This window comes from Cinclus cinclus, chromosome 8, assembly GCF_963662255.1.
Source record: "Cinclus cinclus chromosome 8, bCinCin1.1, whole genome shotgun sequence".
In the NCBI taxonomy this organism is placed as follows: Eukaryota; Metazoa; Chordata; class Aves; order Passeriformes; family Cinclidae; genus Cinclus; species Cinclus cinclus.
In genome coordinates, this window is record NC_085053.1 from 21,170,535 (window position 1) to 21,192,188 (window position 21,654).

Genomic DNA, 21,654 nt, shown 5'->3' on the forward strand with positions numbered 1-21,654 from the left:
CACTGCCTTTGATGTGATGAGGGACTATGTACAGCTGTAGAATTAGGTTTCATTCAATTGAATTATTGAAATCTGTGCCAGCCTTTAGGATTGAATCTCCAACCCTCCACTGGTAGAAGAACTCTGTACTTCAAACAGAATTTGTGAAATTTTGCAGGTTAGGTTTTTAAAGGTTCAGGAACTGGTTTTGCCTTTCCAAGAAGCTGTGGCAATGTTATTGTCAAAATATTTCTGTTTCTTCCACCTAAAACAAAACTTTCATCCAGAATTTAAAAGCAGGCACCTTTGTGGACACTAACCCCTCTTTTTTTTTTTTAAAGTGTTTCCAGTTGGAATTAAATTTGTTTTATATCCCAGACAGTGTCCTAACCATCTCAAAAACCTTCCCACTGTCTGCAGCAGGGCTGTATGTTCCTTAACCCTTTGTGCTCAGGTACACAGAGGCAGACATCATCCCTTGCACTGGAGAAGAGCCAGGTGAAGCCAAAGAAAGAGAGGCGCTCCGAGGTGCTGTTTTAAAGTAAGTATCATGCCTTTCTATATTATTGCATTCATAACTTTTGGGGAGTCTCAGTTTGTGGAAAATACCTGTTCACTTGAGTGCAAGAGTTACAACAAGAGATTTAAAAAGAAGCACAGTCTGACAGGTAGGTCTCCATTTCTACCTGTGCAGCCTCAGTAAAGTCTCCCTTCAGTACACTCTCCCTCTCTGAGCTGCTCCACTGCCCAGCCAGTGCCATCTTTGCCCTGAACAGTGCTGGACAGAGGATGAATTCTAGCAATGAGGAGATTGTGCTGGACTAAGGCCTTGTGCATCATATTGTTTCATGATGAAATGTGGCCTCTTAGCACTATACAGTGTGATGGCACCCCACATGTGACTTCACTGCATCTGATTACACGTTGTGGGGCATGCAAACTAATCCTTCTGTATTTAGCTCTGGGTTGGGGTAGGATGTGTGCTCTGCCCAGATACATATGTGGAGAATGTAGGCAGCCAGCATTCAGGGCACTCAGGGAAGCATTCCAGGCAAATAAAATGAGTCTTAACAGGGAGCTAGGATTGCTTTCTAAGCCCTCTGCCCTGCATAAAACAGGACTTAAATTACCCCTCTATCTCTTTCACTGAGTGATCCTGTGGGGTCAAGGTTGAAGTGATTGATAGAGCAGTGAAATGAAGTTTTCTTACTGCTTAGCCTGTCGCAAACACTAGTTCAAAATTAGGTTTCACTCAGTAGAAAAGTGGCATTTGCCACACTGGATCCAAACCATTGGTCCATTCAATACTTTTCTAACCATGCTAGTCCAAAAACACGCTGCAGCTCCTTCATATCTAGGACTCTGGTATTGTAGCAGGAAGATACTTGGTTATCAGTTGCTATGGACACTTAGTGCTTGGTGAGAGAATTGAGGACCTGAGGCCAAGAGATCCAGTCCCTTCATTTGCTGTTTGGACAAGGTCCTTCTTGCACATTTCCAGGACTTGTTTGCCCATCTCTACAACTTAAAAGGTGGTGTTGCTTGTAAAAGCACTTCAAAATTCTGTGAAGTTTCTGTAGAAATGCAGTAGTGTCATTGATGCCATGAAGCATGAGCATGGTTTTTGGCTGGCCATCTGTTCACATTTTGAAACTTAGACTGATAGATAGAAGTATTAAGAGAGAAGTGGTCAGTGGAAGGGGTAGCTTTTCCTGAGCACCAAAATTTTTTGTATTCAACGTTTAGCATATTGTCCTTTTCTATTTTAGTGGTGGCACACCAAGTACTCGAATAACGCCGGAGTTTTCTAAATGGGCCAGTGATGGTGAGTGTTGAATTTGTAAATTGTTAATTTATATACTGCATGAGGGCAGGTAGATAGTCCATGTCTTCTGCTTGCCAGTACTTAGGAGAGGTAGCTACTAATGCTCTTGCAGAGTGTCATCAGATATGTATGCACATAAAACCACACTATCTTTTTGAAACTTTACATAAAACCACACTATTTTTGAAACTTTACAGCACAATTAATTGTCAATAATGGCAGCTGGGGAAGTTCCCAAAAATGCCACCTTAACTGGTATGGTGATGAGAGTTAGGGTTTGGATTGACTTGATGTCATGTCACTGAAAGGCAAACTGCTATATTACAGGGGGAGCCAACAGAGCCTGACAGTGTGATGGCGATGTTCAGCTGCTGGGTGTTTAAACTACACAGGTGCACCTGTAACTGGGTTTTTTCTAACTGCTTTCTTATCTTTCTTTCTTTGAGAGGGTATGCTAAAGACTTGTATCTTTTGGGTAGATCTTGTCCTTGCTGGCCTTTGTATGGCAAGAAAGACCTACTGCTCTGAAGCCTTCACCTTTGGAGTGGAAGCTCTAGGATCTGTCCTATTTTATGACCTACAGTTGAGACTCCAGAGCAAATGAGTTAAAGTGAATATGTACCTTTGCATACATTACTTGAAAGCTCATGGGATTGAGAAGGGAGGGGGAAATGTTATACCCATTTGACTGCTGGGGGTTTTATTTAATGCCAGCAGTGCTGTAAGTGTAAGCAGCAACTTAGTGGAAATATGAGAATAATAAAACCTGGCGCTTTCCAGCTGTAGATGCCAAATCCATTTCCAGAGTTGGGCAGTGCTGCTCCAGCTCCCTTAGGAAGGAAACTGAAGCTCAGCGACCTGAAGAGACATGTCCCAATGATTTTGTTCCCTGTTCTGTTCCTGTCATGCTTTGGCCATTTGATTCCCAGCCTTGAAAGTACCTACAAGACATAACTACTTGCCAACGGGAGTGGGGGAAGGGAGTAGAACCAGTTTTGCCAAGGGCATGATGGTTAAACAGAGAACATAGGATATCTATTGCAGGCGTTTTCTTCTGTGGGATAGACACTCACATTTATTTTCTGTGATGTAGAAGCACTTGCTTGTAGGTATTATCAGCTTCAGTAGCTACAGCCACAGAGGTGATGAGGAGGCAGCCCAGATGACATTTGCTTTGAGCCGTTTTCTTCATAACTTTTACCTGAATCCATGATGATGAGCCTACAGCCCTGGGGCTGATTCCTCTTCTCATCTCCAACGGGTGTCTCACACCCTCTCCTGTGCTGGGAGCAGCCATGATAAGCAGACTGTTCTGTCATTCTAGTTACCTGGCATGTATTTTTCTTCTTGTGTCAGTGAGGTCTCAGCAAATGGGAGAGGCTGAAAGCAGGGTCTGGGCTGGGTGGATTTGTTCTGAGCTCACCTTTCTAAGAAGTACTTCCGTGTGGCAGCTGCATCAACCCTTCTGAATTCAATTCTGGCTTAAACAATGGGTACATTAGTGGGGGTAAATCACTATGAAATGAGGATGAAGCAGGGGTTGTATTTTGAGCCCTGAATTATAGAATATACTGTCCAGAGAGCCGCCCCCCACCCCAGACAGGGACACTTAGTATCAATCACTTCTCTCTCTCTTACCAAGAACTGTCAGGAAAGTGACTCATTGGGGTCCTCCAAAACTGTGACTTGCTCAGATTATTTCATTGCAGTGGTCTAATGTTTTCTTACTCATTTTTCTGTTCTTCCCTCAACAGAAATGCCCTCAACGAGTAATGGTGAATGCAGTAAACAGGAGACCATGCAGAAGACCTGTAAAAACAGTGACATTGAAAAGTGAGTGTGAAGTGGTTAGCTTCCCTTTTTCTTGTTTTAAAGAACCATAGTGTCCCACCTGGTGCTCCCAGCAGCAGTGGTAATCTGAAGGTAGGCATATTTGAAGCTTTTATTACTGAGAAGGGAAGTTGTGCTGCAACACAAAACCTGAACTTGGTGCACTCACCACTGCTGTGTTCACAGAGGGCTTGTGGGGAGTTCTCCACCAGGTGTCTGTGAGAGCAAGCACTCAATGACATGGAATTGGGCACAGCTTCCAAAGGGCTTCTCCACTGCAAATTGCCTTCTTTTAAATTATGTAAATCAAGATATCCATGGTTTCTTTCTGTATGTTCCACCTTTCATCTCTCAACAAAAGGGAATCTCCCCCTAGCAGTAGTGTTACTTGGAAGAAGTCTCACAGAGGGAATTTCCTTTTCCTTAAGATCTATATTGAGCCTTTGGATGGTTCCTAACAGAAATAATGTCTCTGTTTCTGAGTTTTTTACCTGCAGCCCTTTCAGGGATGTTTAAGTCCCAGTGTTTGAATATACAGTAGTGGAGGGACTGCTGGACATTCTGTCCCTTTCTGCTCACTGAATGTGCTGCAGTCTAGTTCGAAATAGAAATAAATGGGTTTATCTGCACTATTCGTTTGAGTAACAACCTCTATTCTAAACCTTATTCCACATGCTGCTGGGGTGACTTACTGCTTGGGCAGATTTGAAAAACTAAAACTGCAGGTTGTTCGCTGCTGCTATGGACTGCATTAGCTGGGATGGGACAGTGTTTTAAGCTGATTATTGCCTGATATAAAACATTGCCCCAAGATCAAGTGAGAGACCAAACAACTTGAATGAGGTGGAAGCAGTGATGTAATGGTAGGTTTTAAATACTACATTTTGGAGCAACGTCCGTGGATAGTTTGGGATGGGGAAAAATCTAGTGGTGTAGCATTAAGCTGACTTTACAGAAAATTGTCATTTTTCTAATGTAGTTTGTTCTCCTCCTGCCCCTGATCCTGACATGAGAGGTTGTGTCCCTGGCACATTTTTGGGTCTCTGACATTTCAGGCAGCCTGGCAGAGCATATGTTCACAGCCAGAATTAACTGTGGAAACTCCCTGCTGTAGAGGGAACTTTTACAGTGCTTTCCTGTCTCGGCACTTTGGTTTCTACAAGCCCTTTTGTTAGCATGTCCCAAATGTTGCCTTGTCTGCCATTTGGTGCTTCTTGGTCAGCAGACTTTGGCCAAGGACCACTGAGTCTGGGAGGCTGCAGGTCAGTGCAGAACCAGCTTTGTCCTTAGAGTGAGCCAACCATTGTATGCTGTCTTGGTGCCAAGGACTCATCCCTTCTGCCCTAATCTATCAGCCTCTGTCTCAGCTGCTGCTTGGCTTCCCTTTGGGCCTCCTGCCTGTCTGCCCAGCAGCCCTCCATCCTCCCAGATCCACTCCTATTGAAAATCTTTAAACTGTAGGAGCTGAAAGGATTTGACATTTTCCAGAACACTTGAGCTCAAGTGATAAAATTGACATAGCTTTAATAATCTGATCAAAGAGGCTTTAGCTAGCACCTTTTGAAGGGTCCCAGAATCCTTTCCAAACAACTCTCGTGCTAACGCTGCTGTGAAGTGCAGAGAGTGTGTGTGTGTGTCTGTGCACACACACCTTGCTCTGCAATAACCTGCTAAAGCTTCGTTCTGCTAAAAGTCAGTAAAACCTAAAAGAAATTACAGGAATTTCCTTAAATGTCTTGTTCAGTCTTTCCAGTAATGTTAATTTTTGAAAATAGCGGAGGGACCTTTTTGTTTAAGGTACTTTATTTCACCAAGGTTCAAAAACAAGATGGGATTTCAGGTGGAGAATTCCTAGCTGCCTTTTTTTTCCTCTCCTTTCCTTTGAGATTCGTGTGTGATAAATAGTTTCTGTCCTGCCATTTAAGGAGTCTGAATGCTCTGTGTGCTTGTCTGTGTAGAGGGGTTCTGTTAAATTAATTGATAACAGGGATCAGAGCTAGAAGCCTACAGAAAAGGAGGGGGAAGGGTTTCTCACTGTCTGGCTGCTTCCCACTCCACTGCTGAGCCATGATATATGGCGACCTAGCCCAACAGGCTAAATTGATTCATCTCTAGTTCCTGTTTCTTAATCTGGAGCTAAATTGGTTTCATTTTTCTTGTTTTGGGTGGTGCTTACAGGAAGTTTTTGGCAGCATCACTTTATTCCATTGTTTGTAACTTAAATTTTTGCCTTTAAATCTGAGCATTATTGATTGGCATGTTAAACCTTGTGTAGCATCTGATTAGCATTTTTTAAATCGTCCAGAAGCACATGGCTTAGCACCTGTGTCAGCCATGCTCTCTGTTTAGAGCAGTGGCTAATAGAGTTAGCAGTGATCTGCTTATTGATCCTTCTCTCACAAGAATGACGTTCCATTCCTTCTTCCCCTCTTCCAAAAATACGTCCAGGCAAAGAGAGTGGTGTGTTATTGTTTGGTTTTAAATCCATTAGTACAGTACTGTGAGCAGTTCTTTTGGCACGCAGCTGACTTTCTTCACTTGAGCAGGTTTAAATTAATCTAAACATGGGGTTTTGTGGGAGAGTTTCTTGCATGTAGAAGAGCTAGATGGGGTTTGGGGTAAGTCTATTTGTTGCTCTGCTCTTTGTGCTGTGCCAGATGATCAGTAACTTGGACAAGTTGGCCTCATCTGTGTAGTGTTGAACTACAGGTGGCAGCCAGGGGTAGTGGGAGACATGGTGCTGGTCCCAACTCTCCTTCCCATCACTGTGAGGTGTCTCAGTGCTGAGCTTTTCTAATCTTGCTAGTGTGAGGTGTCTGGAAGAGACGCTGGGATGCTGAAGGCTCCTGGGGAGGGATGAAGGAGCATCACACCATCTGAGCCCTGCCCATGTGCTGAAGACCCCAGCCACTGCTCAGGCAAAGCTCAGTCGGTGCAATGCTCCTTTACCTCAGCTTGAGGTACAGCTTTGCTCAGAGAGCAGCGGGTCCCTAATTGCCCAGGCACCCTCCACTGACATTGGACTCTCAGCAGAAGTGCTGCTTAGAGAACTGCAAAAAGCACCTTCCCCACAAAAAGTCTTTCTCCCTGCCTTGTGAGGGTCTGGTGCCATTTTGAAACTGAGGTTCCCTGGGGTTAAAAGCCAGCATCTTAATTCAGAGTGCCAATGTTCAATTTTGCTTTCTGCTACCAGACTAGATTGCAGGCCAGCGAGAGAGTCTGGGTTAGTGGCCCACTGGGTCACCTCCCATTTGTTTTCCTCAATTTTGTGTTGTCATAAATTCATTCCAGCCCGTTGTGGTTGATCAGTTTATCTCCGCCGGGGCAGGGAGCGCTGCGAGCATGATATATGGCACAGAGCATTGTAGCCAGCCTCTCCATGAATCACTCCAGCTGTTTGGTGTCAGCCCCAAAGCAAACAGGGCCCGGCCGCTGAGCATTGACTACGATGAGCTCAGTATGGGAAGAGACATGACGTATGAATGTTTATTTAATAATTCTCTAATATTTCCAGCGGAGTGTGGCTGTGCCTTCTGGGAGGGGTGAAAGGGGGGGAGGTTGAAGAGGGAAACTCTAATCTGTTGGGGTGGGTCATAAATCAGGCAGACAACATCATTAATCAGGGATGGGACAGAAGTGGAAGGAGGTGGGACTGAAACTGCCATCCTCATTGGGAAGGGGGCTGTGGTTTTTTTTCTTTTTCTTTTTTTTTTCTTTTTTTTTTTTTTTTGTAAAACAAATCTTGTTTCTGATTCCACTTGGCCCCAGCCACACTACCCGCATAATAGCAAACCCGGACACAAGGCTGTTTAAGTGAGTATGCTACCTCTGCTCTGAACCTTGCAATACAAGCCTGCCAAGCATTAAATCCCTTTATAATTATCTTCTTTATATAACACTTCATGCTTATCATGCTTCATTGGATGTGATGCTTGTTGGGTTAAAAAGAGGGGTTTAGAGACAAAAAGCAATTGTATTTGTTTTATTTTTCCTGTCTCCTCTTTATTCCCCTTCCCCCCCACCTCACCTCTTTCCAATCCAGCTGTTTTGAAACGTTGGCTCTGGAGGGGCTCTGGCACAGCAGTACAGGGAGGAGCATCAATTAAAATTAAACAAAGTTTAGATTGGGGTCCTTGTGCAAAGAGACAAGCGTGTGAGAGCAGTCAGAGAGGTAGCAGTGTCTGTTGGGGAGACCCTACAGCCAAGCAGACATGTCCAGGCAGGAGCAGAGTGTGAAGGCAGGGGATTAGCAGAGGCCTGAAAGGGAAGGAGCCACGCTTAGGCTGGTATGTCAGAGGAAAACAGAAGCTGTTGAGAATTCACACCGTAGGATAAGCACTACCCAGCCCTTCTCCACAGTGTCACACCATTAATAGGCTTTGATGGGAGACAAGAATATCTCATACCAAAGACAGAATTAAAAAAATAACTCGAGTCATAAATGAACTAACCCTTTGTGCTCTGCTAAGCCATGAGCATGATGCTGCTGGTGGGTCCAGTACTAGAGCAGCCCACGTGAACTTGGGAGAGGATTCAGGACTGTGAACTGAAGTGTGAATTGTCAAAGGCTGAGGAAGAGCTGCTGGGCTATGCTGCTTGTGTCTAGATTTTTATCTTTATTAGGTTTTACTCCTTTTCAGTAATTCAGTAGTATGTAACACTGTGTTTGTACTGTATACTGGTGTTCAGTGTTGAAAGGGTATGGAGATAAAGGCTTCATTTCTTTATGAAGTGAGGCTTTGGCATTACTTCTTCCTCTGCGATGTGACAGTGAAGAGCAGACTGCTTAGCTGTGTTTCTTTATTTTGCACCTTCTTTTAACTGTTGGAGAGAAGTTGCATGTGCTAATAATGGTCTCAAGCATTATAACCACTGTGCAAACTGAAATTTTATCAGTGCTCAGTTCTTCACTGGCCAGTGGTTAAGGAAGCTCAGCAAGGCAGGCTGTGACTGTACAAGCTCAGACCTGGGGGTGGGTGGTGTCTCTGTTTAGTGCAGCATTATCCAGAGGTTTGGTCTAATTTCATGCCTTGAGGCAGTTTTCTATAGATTTTGATATCTTCATATAGGAAGGGACTCTGATTTCTGTTGAACCTGTGATGTTTTAAAGCTGAAGCATCTGCAAACCCAAGGGATCTGCTGGCTGTAGGGGCAATAGGTTCTGCATCCCTGTCTCATAATTGGTGAAAAATCCAGGATGGAATTTTGTTCTTACGTTGGGGGCGCGGTTTAGGCATCTTGCAATTTATGTCTCTTTGCCTGCCCCTTCTTTTCTTCTTTCTTTTCTTAGTTTCAGAAATGCTGTTAACTTTAATTTGTAGAGTTGCTTCCTGGGAATGAAAAATCGATGGGGGGCTATCGCAGTGTGAAATTCGACTGTCACTATTGAGCTATAGAGTTACCAAGATGTCTTAGAAGGTAAAAAATAAATCGTGGCCCAGCAAGTGCTCAGCTGTGCTATTTCAAAGGGGATATGAGGCTGATGGTCTGTTAGAGGGTACTTCAGTTAGATGGATGATGATTCCCTGTGAAATATTGGAGTTATTCCATAGGTAAGAGAAACTTTAGCTTATAAAACACAAACAGCTGCCTTCTAGCAGATGAATTCTGCCCTTAGATGTTGTGAGCAGCTTGTCAGAGAGAAGACTCATCCCTAAAATTAGCCTGTTATGTTTAACATTGTCTCTGATGGAGCATTGTGGATCTTGCCATGTTCTTTCTGAAAATACTTTGAGGATGTGACTGTTTATTCGCATCCCTTAGCTGGGCTGCAAAAATTAAGAGGCAGGGACTGACACTATTTTTTTAGGAAATGTTTGTGTGGTGCTCAGATGCTCTCAAGAGAAAACTAACCATTATCTTTATGTAGGCTGCACTCCCTGTTTGGATTAAAAATGTTCCTTTGAAAAGCAGAAAAGGGATCATGTTGTCCCCCATGCGCTGCCAGTTTGTTGTCTCTCCCTTGCATCTGCTGAGGGGCAGCCCTGGCTGCATAGGCTGGCTGTGTGCTGGTGGTGACAGGGCTACTGCTTTCCTTGGCACTCACTGACTGTTGTGGCACAACTCAGTAAGTGTTTGTGTTGTGCCAGCTGCTGTATGACAACAGGATGGTTGTAATTACAGCTCTTGGTAGTTTATGCATTTCTTAGGCTACTGTTAGTAAGTATAAATGTGAAATAGTACTTTTAAAAGGACCAGGATTTTTTTTTAGTACTCATTAGATTATGTCTGGGACAACTGTAGAGTGGGTAATTATTTGTGTTACATTTCCATGCACAGTTGCATTACCGCTGAGGGGTGCTTGCTTCTGCAAGGAGGAGTGTTAAGTCACATTTAGTAGGAGCTTGATAAAGATTTCCCAAAGAATTTAATTACAGAAGAATTCATTGTGAGTTCATATCTCCTCTGCCTCTGTGACACAGAGACCAACGCTGCCTTTACAGAAACAAAGTAATAGCAAGTAATGCAATTAAAGTAGTCTACTATCCATGTTGTTTTTTGACCTCACTTGTGTTGATGCTTTTTCTAACCTTGCATCCCATTGTTACAGGCACTTCATCCTATTTCTCCATTATCTTCTCTCTTCATTTTTGATGGTTTTATCTGGAAAAAGCTGTTGTTTCCCACACAGTTGCATAAGCATTCCTGCTTTTCCCTCAGCTGGCTCATGACCTGTCCTGCCACTGTGCTGCTGGTTTCTTTTTCTAGCTCTGGGACCACAATTGGTTATATGATACTAATGTGCCCTGCCCTCCTTTAATAGCCTCATGTTTCTTTTTGAAGGCATGATTACCTTAAATGATGCTAATTCTGATCCTTTCATTCCCTGTAAAGGAAACAGCAACAGTGTAAAAGTTCTAGGGCAGCAGCAGCAGTTGTGGGAAGCTGTCTGGAGGATGTGTTATCACACTGCCCTTGTGTGCCTCCAATCAGCACTCATGAATGGAAGTTCTGGAAAGCATATCACCTCCACAGTAAAGCCCTTAAAAGGCTATAGATGAATCCAAATGCTGCTGTAGTAGCATAGATATTTCCTGTTTATTTCAGTCGTTTGGATGGGGGCCATGGGAGTAGAAGACATTTATTTAATTGCTCATGGAGGCTGGCTGCAAGACTCAGCTGCATGTCCAACCTTCTGAGCAACTTTCAGCTTTAGAAATTTGCTATTCCTCTTTCACTTCATGGATGTTTTATAATTTTGTGCCCTGATCGTCCAGCCAAAGCTACCAATAATCCCAGACCAGCTCCGGGCCACAGTAAGATGACAAGTTACAGCTGCCATAAGTCTTCCAGTAGAAAAATAGACCTGCCTAGCTATACATGGAGCTTGGTCATAATCCAAACATGTTTACTTGTGGATGGAGGCAAGTGTCCGTAGGCTGGAACCTTTAGCCTGTGTGCCTCAGCAAGGAGAGGAGCTGCATTTTGCATTTCCACCTCCTGCCTTTTGTATTATTCCACCTACTTCCCTGGCTTGTATTAAGATAGAGACCGCAGTGCACCTTCGCAGTTCTGTTAGGAATACAATTGAGGTCTCCAGTATGAAGGATACATTTGAAAAATGAATCGAGATTTTAACACATTAGATGAGTAATTATTTCTCTTCAGGAACATTGTTTAGAGAATCATTTTCTGATTCAGCCTGTGCTGCTTCAACAAAACCTTGCTGCAGCAAACCACTTTTCCATAGCATGGCTTTTTTCTTTATCGCCAAAGCTGCTCCAGTAAAGCAATGGGATTGCATTTATTTTCTCTTTGGAACAGGGAACATAGTCTCTAAATCTAATCAGAATGACCTATGCATTCTTTCTCCCAGCTTTCATGTTGAACCATAATTGCTCAAATGGCACATTTAAAATTTTGGCGCAAGCTCAGACTTTCACTCGCCGCCTTTTTAAATCAGTCCCAGTGGCCAGTGGATACTGCACAGCCCTACAAATGCATCTAAACATGCTGACTCCGAGGCTCCTTCTATTCTGAATGATCAGCAGTGCCATCTGTCTCTGTTTTGATTGGGGCTGGGCACATGTGTCCCAGCAAAACATGGGCCAAAAAAAGGGAAGAGAAAGAGCCAGCGCCTGAATTTACTTCCCGCTTCTGTAAAGACATTGTTGGGTTCTGTGTTATGGAGGCGGGGGAGATATGAAAGCAAAATGAATTCTTCTGTCATTAAATTCTACAGTGGGTCTTTACCCAAGTCCCTATTAAATGCAGCTTAAAACGCCTTCTTGCAGTGGTAAGCTCCCCTCAGTGGTGTTGCGACGGTGCATGCAAGTGTAAGAGAAATAATTCCTCTGTGGGGAAAAAAAGAGACAACATTTTTGGTTTACATCAAGATGAAATTAGTCAGAAGCAAACTCTGAATTTGGCAAGCAGATGCCAGTATTAACAAGTTGTGCAAGCAAGTATAAAATAGAGGCGCTCGTGACTGAGAGCGCCTTGGAGTCGTGTGTGTGTGCCCTTGCATGCACCCTGCTCCAAATTCACAACTTAGAACACGGAAATTAGAATGGGGAACATTGCATTATTCATAACTTGGCAACCAGAAGCCAGGGCACTTTGCCAGAGTAAACTATTCTCTATAATTACAGGTGAAGCAACATTCTTTAATATCTTACAATACAAAAACATACATTAATCAAGGAAAGAGGGCTTTTTTTCCTAGAGGACAATAAATTAGCATCCTTGCCAATTTCCTCAATACATGTGACAATGTTTTACAGGATTATAAGTCAGCCTCTTTAAAGGAGGTTAGTCTAAAAACAAATAAACCAAATAAATGAGATTTTTAGCTAAATAAAGGGGAAGCCAGCTGCTAAAACCTTGATGTCTTGCCAGGAGATTTGCTTTTACCATTGGCAGTCTTGCAGACCCTTTAGAGGATCTAAACTTCACTTGGTGTGGTTTGACATGGCTCTTCTGTAAACAGCTTTACTGGGCAGTTTTCTTCATCAAGGCATGCAAACACCTTCTGCTATAACCAGCTCATCTCATGAAATAAAATTTTGGTATATTGTGCCAGTCTGGTAGCCCACATGTTGTGGGGTGATTCACAGTCAATCTGCCACCACTGCCTGACACTGGGTTTTTTCCAGAGACTTAAGGTACTGAAAATGCCTGAGCTGTATGTGTTTTCTTTTAAAGCCACCTGTCACTTATCTTTTTTAAAACTTACATATCAGTTAAAGTGTTTTTCTTGTTAGTAGCAAAGGGGCTTTTTCAGCTTTAAGCTACTTTATTGCACTCTAGTAAAAGTCCTTTCAGTCTGTAGATCTCCCATTGATTTCAGTGCTGCTCACCCACATCTGCCAAAATAAACTCCCTGTATCTTTAGCTCTTGTACTTGCTGCAGGTGATGCTTGTTAAATTGAAAGTGGAGGCAGATTATTTCATCAGGTTGAAAACAAAAGCAGTTCTTATTCCAAAAAGCATGAGGGTGTTTATAGTTAAGTGTTTGAAACTCAGTTAGTGAGGGAGTTGTGCTGAAGACAACGTACGAGTGAGAGTTGAGACAGCATCACCCTGCTCTGCCATTCTGCAGTGCTCCTGAGTGTCACAGAGCTGTGCACAGCATGTTACAGGCTGATAAAACAGAGTCCCTTCTCTGACAGAGTTTCCCTCTCACCCAGATGTAAATTGGCTATGAGAGAAGACTTGCAATTGCATGACTGTGCACTGATGTTGGGCTCGTTTTATCAAGTCTTGAAGATTTGTGTCCCAGAAAGCAAGGGCTGCACCAGGCTTTCTCTCCTGCAGAGTAGTAGTGGTTATGATAATTGTTATCTACAGCTGAGGTTGGATATGGCCTAGGGCAATTTCTCTGCTCCTGGAATCTTACTTTAACTTGACTTTGCCTTCAAAGCATCGACCAGTCTGTTTCTAATATTTATGATACGTAAGCTGCTAGTGACGTGACTCCTGCCCTTGGTACAGGGAGGTGGCATGCTGGGTTCTCCACTTTGGACAAGGGAGGATAAAGGCCTTGTTTAAAAATAAATACATCACTTCCAGGTTTGTCAGTGGTACTGTACATTTTCCTCTCTGCCAGTCTGTGTTTACAGGCATAGGAAAGCAAAAATAATTGTATGAGGAAGAGAGAAGGTCAGAATATCAAGTGTCAAAAGTAGCCCATGAAATTTTATTGGTGGTCTATTTAATCAGTGCTAAGTGTTTTTTACAAGGTACATACAAACAGTGGAATTGTAAAAATTTATGGAATGTGGTGTACAGTGTAGCCATTTATGAAGAAAATAAAATTTATATCCTGTTGAAACAAACCAAAAGGGAATGTTTTACGGAGACTCCTCAACGACAGGATACATCAAATGAGATCTGGATAAGATGAGGATGGGGTATTTGCAGGGGCTTTTTGAGGAGTTTTCCTGCTTCTTCAGCAGCTAACAGTTTGCATCTTTCTGTGCCTCTTAAATAGGCAGGATGCTGGGTGCAGGGACAGTGTGGTGTTTGTGTTTTTCTGTACAGTGGAAAGGAAACAAGTGAACAGCTGCTACTGGTATCTGTGGTACAAGGCTCTCGCTCTTGGGCTTGTTCCAGTAAAACAGTTTCTTGAGCAGTCCTTAATACCCAGCTGGGAAGGGTTAACTGAAGCCAATCACACTGACGTCAGCATATTTTTGTTTCCTTTTTGGTCCTGTATTTTGTTGATGATAAAGCACAGACTTAGTCAATTGAGAGATTCCAGAGCTGCAGAATCAGAGATAATTTAATTAACGGAATTGCTTGTGATTGCCCATTGGGACAGCGGGTAGGAATTGCTCGATTTAATTTGGAGAAACAAAGATCACATGCATGCTAATGTTTAACAAATAACCAGTGTTTGGGTTAAAGTTTTTTAGCAAAGAGGGGGGTGGCTGTTTCTCAGGGGAGATTTCTCAGAAGGTAATTGCTGCTCAAAGCTACAGATAGGTCCTTTTTCCTCTTCCATAGTATTTCTGTGCACTTCTTCTGGCCTTTTATCTGAACAAACCAAGGATTTTCTCAGAGAAAGAAAGTATTCTTATTTTCAGTGCTTGGGGGAAAATGCTATGAGTAGTAGAAAAATATGCATTGAGCACAGAGAGTGAAAGTTATCACATGCTGTCTGGCCAGTCTCACAGACTTGCTTCTTGATACCTAGCATCCTTAGCTGTGACTGTCAAGATGTGGAAAACTTAGCCACAAAGTCCAGGGAGAAGTACAGAACCCAGCTTCTTCCAGAAGGAGCCCTCCCTTCCTGTTTTTGCTCTTGTATAAACATTATCACTCAGGTGCCACAGCGAGTCTCTACTCCAGGATGCAGGTTCGTGCCCTCTTGGTACGTCCTCAGCCAGGGAGGACAGTTCAGGCATCAGTGAGGCCTCTAATACCTGCTGGGGAAGCATGAGCACTGGGGCTCAAGGTATAGCTCTTGGCAGCAGTTGTGCTCAGCAGGCCTCTCTGGAGGCTGATAAATGACGTTATCCAAACACGTCGAATCAGAGCGCTGAGGCGCAAAATTGTTAAAGAGTCCTCCTGCATCCAGCATGAGGTCAAGGCAAAGCAGAGAGCCAATTCCTTCTCCGTAATTCCCTCTGCCTCACTTGGCAGGGTAACTTGTACACAGCCTTCCCCTGTCCACAGCACTTGGCTTTCTGACCCTCACTCCACCCTGGCATTACCCTGTAAAAATTCTGCCCAAGGCTGCTCCCAGCTGTGTCCAGGCAAGCACACATAAGGTGCACACACAGCAGGGAATCCTGAGGGACTTCCCAAGATTGCTGCTGCAGGAAGAGTTGCTCCTAAGCGATGCTTATCTTTAGGATACAAGCAGCAGGTTGACGATAAAATGACACTAAATGGAATGGCATGTGTCCCAAGTGCACTGGCCACCACGGGAGCCAGACACATGGGAAGTGACTCTCGCCTTTATTCCATCCCTGGAGGTAGTTTCAGTTTCCTTTATTTACTAATGTTCTCCCTATTTCCCTTGACCTCATTTCCTCCAGCTTTTCCGAAGCAACCGTGCAATTATCGCTCGCTTCGGGTTGACCTTTGGCTGCCACTCCCTTGTTGCTACTGCTCCGAGAGGTTTTCCTGAAATCTCAAGTGCAAAATACTCAGTTACAGCCAAAACTCCTATCTCTCAAGTGAAGCAGGAGCTGTGTCTTCAGCACTGTGCTGTGTGTCGGAATTTGTCCTGTGAGTTTGCTTAGCAGGGAGAACATGGAGTTTAAATTCTGTCAGAGCTGAGCTTTGATCAGTGCTGGGAGATAGCACAGTGGCTAAAGCTCCCTCTCTTACCAATGCACCCCAGTCTTGTTAATAAATGTATATTTAACGATGTCTGGAGCGTATGAAGTGATAATAACTAAATCAATACCTCCCACATTGATTGTCCAGGATCCCTACAGCGTGACGCACGCAGCGGTGCGGTAATTTTCCAGCTAACTAGCACCCTGATCTACAGCCCTCCTATTGATTGGCTATTGTATCAGGCAGCCTCTGAGCATTATTGCTTATACCTCTATTCAGCCTCCTTTTCTGATTCATTCGTTTATTACTGGACAGGTGTGATTATCTCAGAGACTTTCCAAAATTGGCCAATGGGGGTCAAGCGTTTGAATTTCTATAAACAAACCATTTTCTATCTACTCTAGTTGTTGCAGTGGCAAATTTTTCCTTTTCAGGTTTTGACTGTTACTGGGCTGGGGCTGGGGATGTACAGGCATTTGTCAGTATGTGCTCAAGGAGTCAACTTTTCCCTTTCCTTTCTAAGTTGCCACCCATCTGAGGAGGACAGGTAGCTCCACAGATGGTGAAAGGAGAATTTAGCAAGGGTTGAGGTTCTGCTTGCCACCTGCTTTGGGCAGGAGTCACACTCGCTGCCTTTATACCTCCAGGCCTTTGTGCATTCAGGAAAGAGAAATAGATTCCTTTAAGTCAAATTCAACTGTGGTCTTTAGCCAGCATCAGTTCAATGGTGGGCCAGACTGGAAGAGAAACAATTTTCTCAGCCAACAAAAATCTTCAAGCTATAAATAAATAAATCCATTTCTTCCTTGGACAAAACTAACACCTTTCTAGACTTTCTTTGAAAACGCTAGCAACTCTTCCTTGAGGGTGAGAACTCAAGCTGAGATGTGGCAATAATTTATACCAATGAGCAGGAGCAAGTGGGTGTTTTCACAGCAGGAAGGATTGTCTCCTACTGAAATTCTTTCATCTTGGTCCAAAGAGTATTTATGGATTCCAAGACTTGAATGCACAAGTGTCCCTGTCCCCAGACAGTCCTCACCCACTAGGCTATCATGGGACATTTGTGTTTCTTTACCTTTTTTGCAGTTTTAAAATTGTTACCATTTTCTGGCAGCTGTCACTTGCAGTGAATCTTCTGATGAAGATCTCAGTTCATACAGAGCATGTCTCATCAGTACAAAGGTGGGAGTGAAGTTGAAGGAGCTTTGTAACACTGGTAGTTAACCATATACATTCCAGCAGTTTCACTTTCTTCCGAAGTGTCATAATTAGGAAAATCACCCAAGATCTCTTTGACTGGTTCTGTTACCAAAGCCTTGGAAAAAGCCATCAGCATCAGCTTAAGGGAGATCCCCTGCATGCTAGCAACAAGTGACTAATGAACAAAGCAGTGAGTGCCTGCCTGCAGCAAGAGTGCTGAGATTGCTGCTCACTCTACTGGTTATAATAATTCTACTAGACCTGTGCTTTAGCCACCTGTTGGTGAATCATCCTCTAAAAAGTTAGAAGACATAAGTGCCACTGTGGGTTATCTTGTGATTGATGATGCAGCTTCTGGTGTCGAGATGCTCTTCAGATTCTTCTAAGCTGGAGTCTGCTTGGAGATGCCAGAAATTCACTGACACACATGAAAATTTTTGCTTTTGTTTTTATTCAAGAAACTAAGAGCCTTTATGTCAGTGCTCTAAATCTTTTCTGGGGAATACATGAGGGCCCCTCCCTATGCCTGCATTGTGTAGAAATAGGATTTTGCAACATTCTGGAGTGGTGCATCCTGATCTGTAATGCTCCCTGCATTTCATTTGCTAAGCATTGCTGTCTGCCCTTGCTTTTAGGTTGGCAAGTTGCTCTTTGCACCAGCCTTGCAGAAGCATGAAAATGCACTTGCCTGTCCTCAGCACAGTGCCTCTGTGACAAAAGAGATAATGCTGCCCATCAAAAATGACCCTAGGAAATGGGAAAGCTGAGATTGTAAAGCTGCCTTTATAGCCACCCTGTTGGCACTGTGTCCAGTGCTTTTGGTTTCTCTGTTCTTTCAGTATTGGAATCAAAAAGCTGGGGCTTTCATTAATATAAGCTGTTGTGTTGATCCTGTGTAATGAGCTGATTTTGCATTTCGCGAGGCTGATGGCCAGCAAAGGCCTCCATTCTCTAAGGGGAAGAACAGCTCCTATTGCCCACAAAAAATTATCTCAGCATCTTTAAAGCAACATACGGAACTTTGTCTCAAGCATGTGGTCCTAAGTAATCTCTTAAGGGAGACAAGAAAAAAGGCAGAAAACAAACAAAAAACCCAACAAAAATATCTCTTCTTTAAATGTCTGTGTCTTGCTCTGTATGAAGTTGGCAACCCCAGCAGTGGTTGTGTCCTTTTGTGATGTGTTTGGAAGTGTTTAGAAAGACACTTTAAAGAATTCACACTAGGCTTTTCGAGAATTCTTTTTTAACCCAAGTTGGATGTATTAGTTTGAAATACAATGTCATTTCCTGTGCGGTACTCGTCCTGTTGTGAGATCCTTTTTCCCCCAAAGTCTTATGTGCTCAGTGATGTTCACTCTTCATCATCTTTTGCAGAATTACAGAAGACTCTGCAGTGACAACATTTGAAGCGTTAAAGGCTCGTGTCCGTGAGTTAGAAAGGCAGCTTTCCCGTGGGGACCGCTATAAATGTCTCATTTGCATGGTGAGTAGCACTCCACTCCTGGTAATGAATCAGAAATGTCTTGGTATCTTTGCCGAGGAGGGGAGAAGCTTTTCTCCTTTTTCAGACAGACTGGGGGAAGTCATCATCAATTAGCCTTCCAAATTAAGGTCTTAACAACTCAAATTTCTGTATAAATTATGTTGTTTCACTGGTATTTATAGCTGTCTCTCTGTATCAGAGGCAAGAAAGGCCTAACTTCAGATGACTTTCTGCCTTCCTGTAGAAAACTTCCAGATAGCAGCATCCTTTTCCTGCATGTGCAAATTTAGGTGCATAGGAGAGAGCAGAATCTGTGATCAGAGGTTCACCTTCTCTGATTTGGGAACAGGGATGTTGCCTGAGCATTTAAAAGTTGCCAGCGTCCTTGTTCTCTGGTGATGCTGTGGCCTTCCTCAGGAAGGGCAGCAGCTCCCTCTGATGGTCCAAGCCTGCAGGACTCTACATCTCCTTTTGGGTTTGTGTTCTGCTGAGGGCAGAATGTCGTGCTTGGTGGAGAGCTCCCTCTGCAACCTCAGTTTTGTGCACAGGCTTCTCTCTCCCAGCCAGCTCACAACTTGGAGGTGTGGGAGTGCAGTCCTTGTCACTCATCCCACAGAAGGGAAAACAGCTTCTTGCTGATTTCCAGAGGTTAGCAATGATAGAAGACACTTGAGAAGGTACATCTGCTGAAACAGCAGCAGCATTCTTGGGATGTAGTTAAGTTGTTCCTGCAGAGCTGAGTTGTGATAAGGGTTGATCTTACCCTGTCACTGATTTTCATATGATCTGGTGACCTTTCTGGTGAGAATAATACCAAGTGGCCAGAGCAACTTCAGATGCTTCTGCGATAACTGTGCTGAGCCAGGTCATCACTTGAGTGGATTACAGGCTTCCAGCAGGACTTGTGGGAGCCAAGAAAAGGAATTGAAGGAGGCTTTCTGCCACTTCTATGCAAACATTACAAAAATACATCTTACATATTACATGAGTTAGTTCTTTTAACCAACTTTTTTTAACAAAATAGAAGACAGTGTTACCCACAAAGAAAGGTGTTGTAATGGGTTTGGGAGTGAAGAATCACTAGATCACGGCTATGAAAATAATCTGTTTGCTTCTTTTCCTCAGGACTCCTACACAATGCCCCTGACTTCTATTCAGTGCTGGCATGTGCACTGTGAAGAATGCTGGCTGCGGACTCTGGTGAGGCTCTTGACTGCTTTCTTTTTGACTTACAGCTTTTATCCTCCCTTCTCAGATACTTTATTCTAGATTGCCACAGGGAAGGGTGCTTTTTGTTTTATTTTAAACAATCTGAGTGCTGTGCTTGCCAGTTTCCCAAGCCTGGCTTTTTAACACCGCATTCTGCCTTTGACATGAGAGAGTTTTGAGTCGTTGTGACCCAAGTTCTGTCCTGCCTCTTGCTTTTTCCTCTGCTGGTGTGGGAAGAGCTCTGTGCCAGGGACTACCTTGCCTTTCAGTAATTTCCTGTGGAGCATCCATGCAGAGAGGTAAAGCTGTGAGAATGGAGGCCAAATCCACTGAGATTTCATAGAATGTGTAGCTTCTGAGAAACATAATATTCCCCTGAAGCAAAGGGAATCATCTTCAGGAGAGAGGATATCGAAGGGAGCTTTTATAATGTGAATCTGTATTTTTTCGGTTATTTGGAATAGCACTGTGTGTTTTTCAAGCATATGCCATTCTGTTTAGAAGATTGTGAACTACCTTGGATATTGGATAGGTGACCCAGTAGAGTAGTAATTTATACATTTATTAAACTACATCGGGTTAAAATTTAAGGTGCTATTAAATAAAGTGTTTTCTTTTCCTGTGTTAAAACTGTGGGCTTTATAATCAGCCTTTAACATCCCCTCTGCAGCTGATTTTCAGGCTTTCATTTTGTTCAGGTGGGGAGTGGAAAATAGTCAGTTGTGCTTTCTAGTTCTCCTGTTAGCAAGATGGTACAGTGTTGGGTTGCAAAAAATGTAAGGGAATGCCACTCCTAAAAACTTGTTCCTGGAAGGCATTACTCCACTTTATAAAACACATTGTGTGCTTGGAATTATGGTTAAGCTGATCATGTTTTAAATCCTGCCTTTTAAAAGTCTTGTCCAAGAAAAGTTACCAGGATAGTGAAGTGCCTGCGGGCTTGAGCACTAATAGCAACTCAATAACTTGGCTATCCCTTGGACTGTATTTTATAGTTCTTCAGCTACACCCATCACTATTTACATTATACAAGCTTTTGTAAACATTTTAGCAGCATCTTATAAAAGGCACGTATGTGAGGACATAGTTGAGAGGTGTCTGGATGAATATGTGCTCTGCCACCTTTGCTAAGTGAAGATTAATCTTGTCTTTCAGCTGTGCTACAAGCACAGGATAAAACACTAATTTCCTCTTCATTTTCTTTACTCTGAAGTCTTTGTCCTCTCCTCTCCCCACCAGCCTCAAGTCATCTTCTAAATCTGTGGCACCAATTTCAAGCTGTTCTTAGGCTCAGCAGCAACTTAGTTCAACTTCAGTGAGATCCCTTTTTGGCATGTTCAGCAGTCACAGCTGCTCGTGAGAATGGGTAAAGTCACTCCACGTGCCCAGGGATTAACATTTCTCTTGCAGTGGGGAAACCATCTTCCCCTAGAATTGCATGAGAAAGGTGGTGATGAAGCTGGCTGTGTGTGATCTGCACGTGGCTCTTCTGCTGACCAGGCAGGCAGGATGGGAATAGTCCAGCAAGACATCATGTTAGGACTTGGCACTTGCATAGGGGAAACAATTAATAAGTGACTATTCATGTGTTCCCCAGTCCTCGCCTCTCCCTGCAGCCCCCAGTTTATTAAACCAGGCCTTCTCACAAGGCATGCTTGCACTCCCTCTCCCATCTCAAAAAAATCTCCCAGCCTGTGTTCGCATGTTTCTAATGTAACCATTAAAATGTAGCCTGAAGACAGCAATAAAAACCCTGGAACGCCTTGGTGCTTTTGTGTCTTGATCAAAGTCAATGTGTGTAATCTCGTTAAGACTGCCCTCTTTTCCCCCCTCCTTTTTTATGAATTTAATGGCATACAGCAGCTGGGCTCAGTGTTTAATGCTTACCAACCTG

At 43.4% G+C, this 21,654-nt stretch overlaps 1 protein-coding gene across 4 annotated transcripts in view; it reads left to right on the forward strand.

Moving 5' to 3' along the window:
* RNF220 (ring finger protein 220) overlaps positions 1-21,654 on the forward strand; it is a 211,820-nt gene that overhangs the window by 183,354 nt on the left and 6,812 nt on the right. For all 4 annotated transcript variants that reach the window (XM_062497111.1, XM_062497112.1, XM_062497113.1 and 1 more), the window contains 5 exons: positions 434-520; positions 1,749-1,804; positions 3,559-3,637; positions 18,443-18,551; positions 19,677-19,751. In XM_062497111.1, coding sequence (XP_062353095.1) covers positions 434-520; positions 1,749-1,804; positions 3,559-3,637; positions 18,443-18,551; positions 19,677-19,751 — 406 coding nt within the window. The remainder of the gene's footprint in view (positions 1-433; positions 521-1,748; positions 1,805-3,558; positions 3,638-18,442; positions 18,552-19,676; positions 19,752-21,654) is intronic.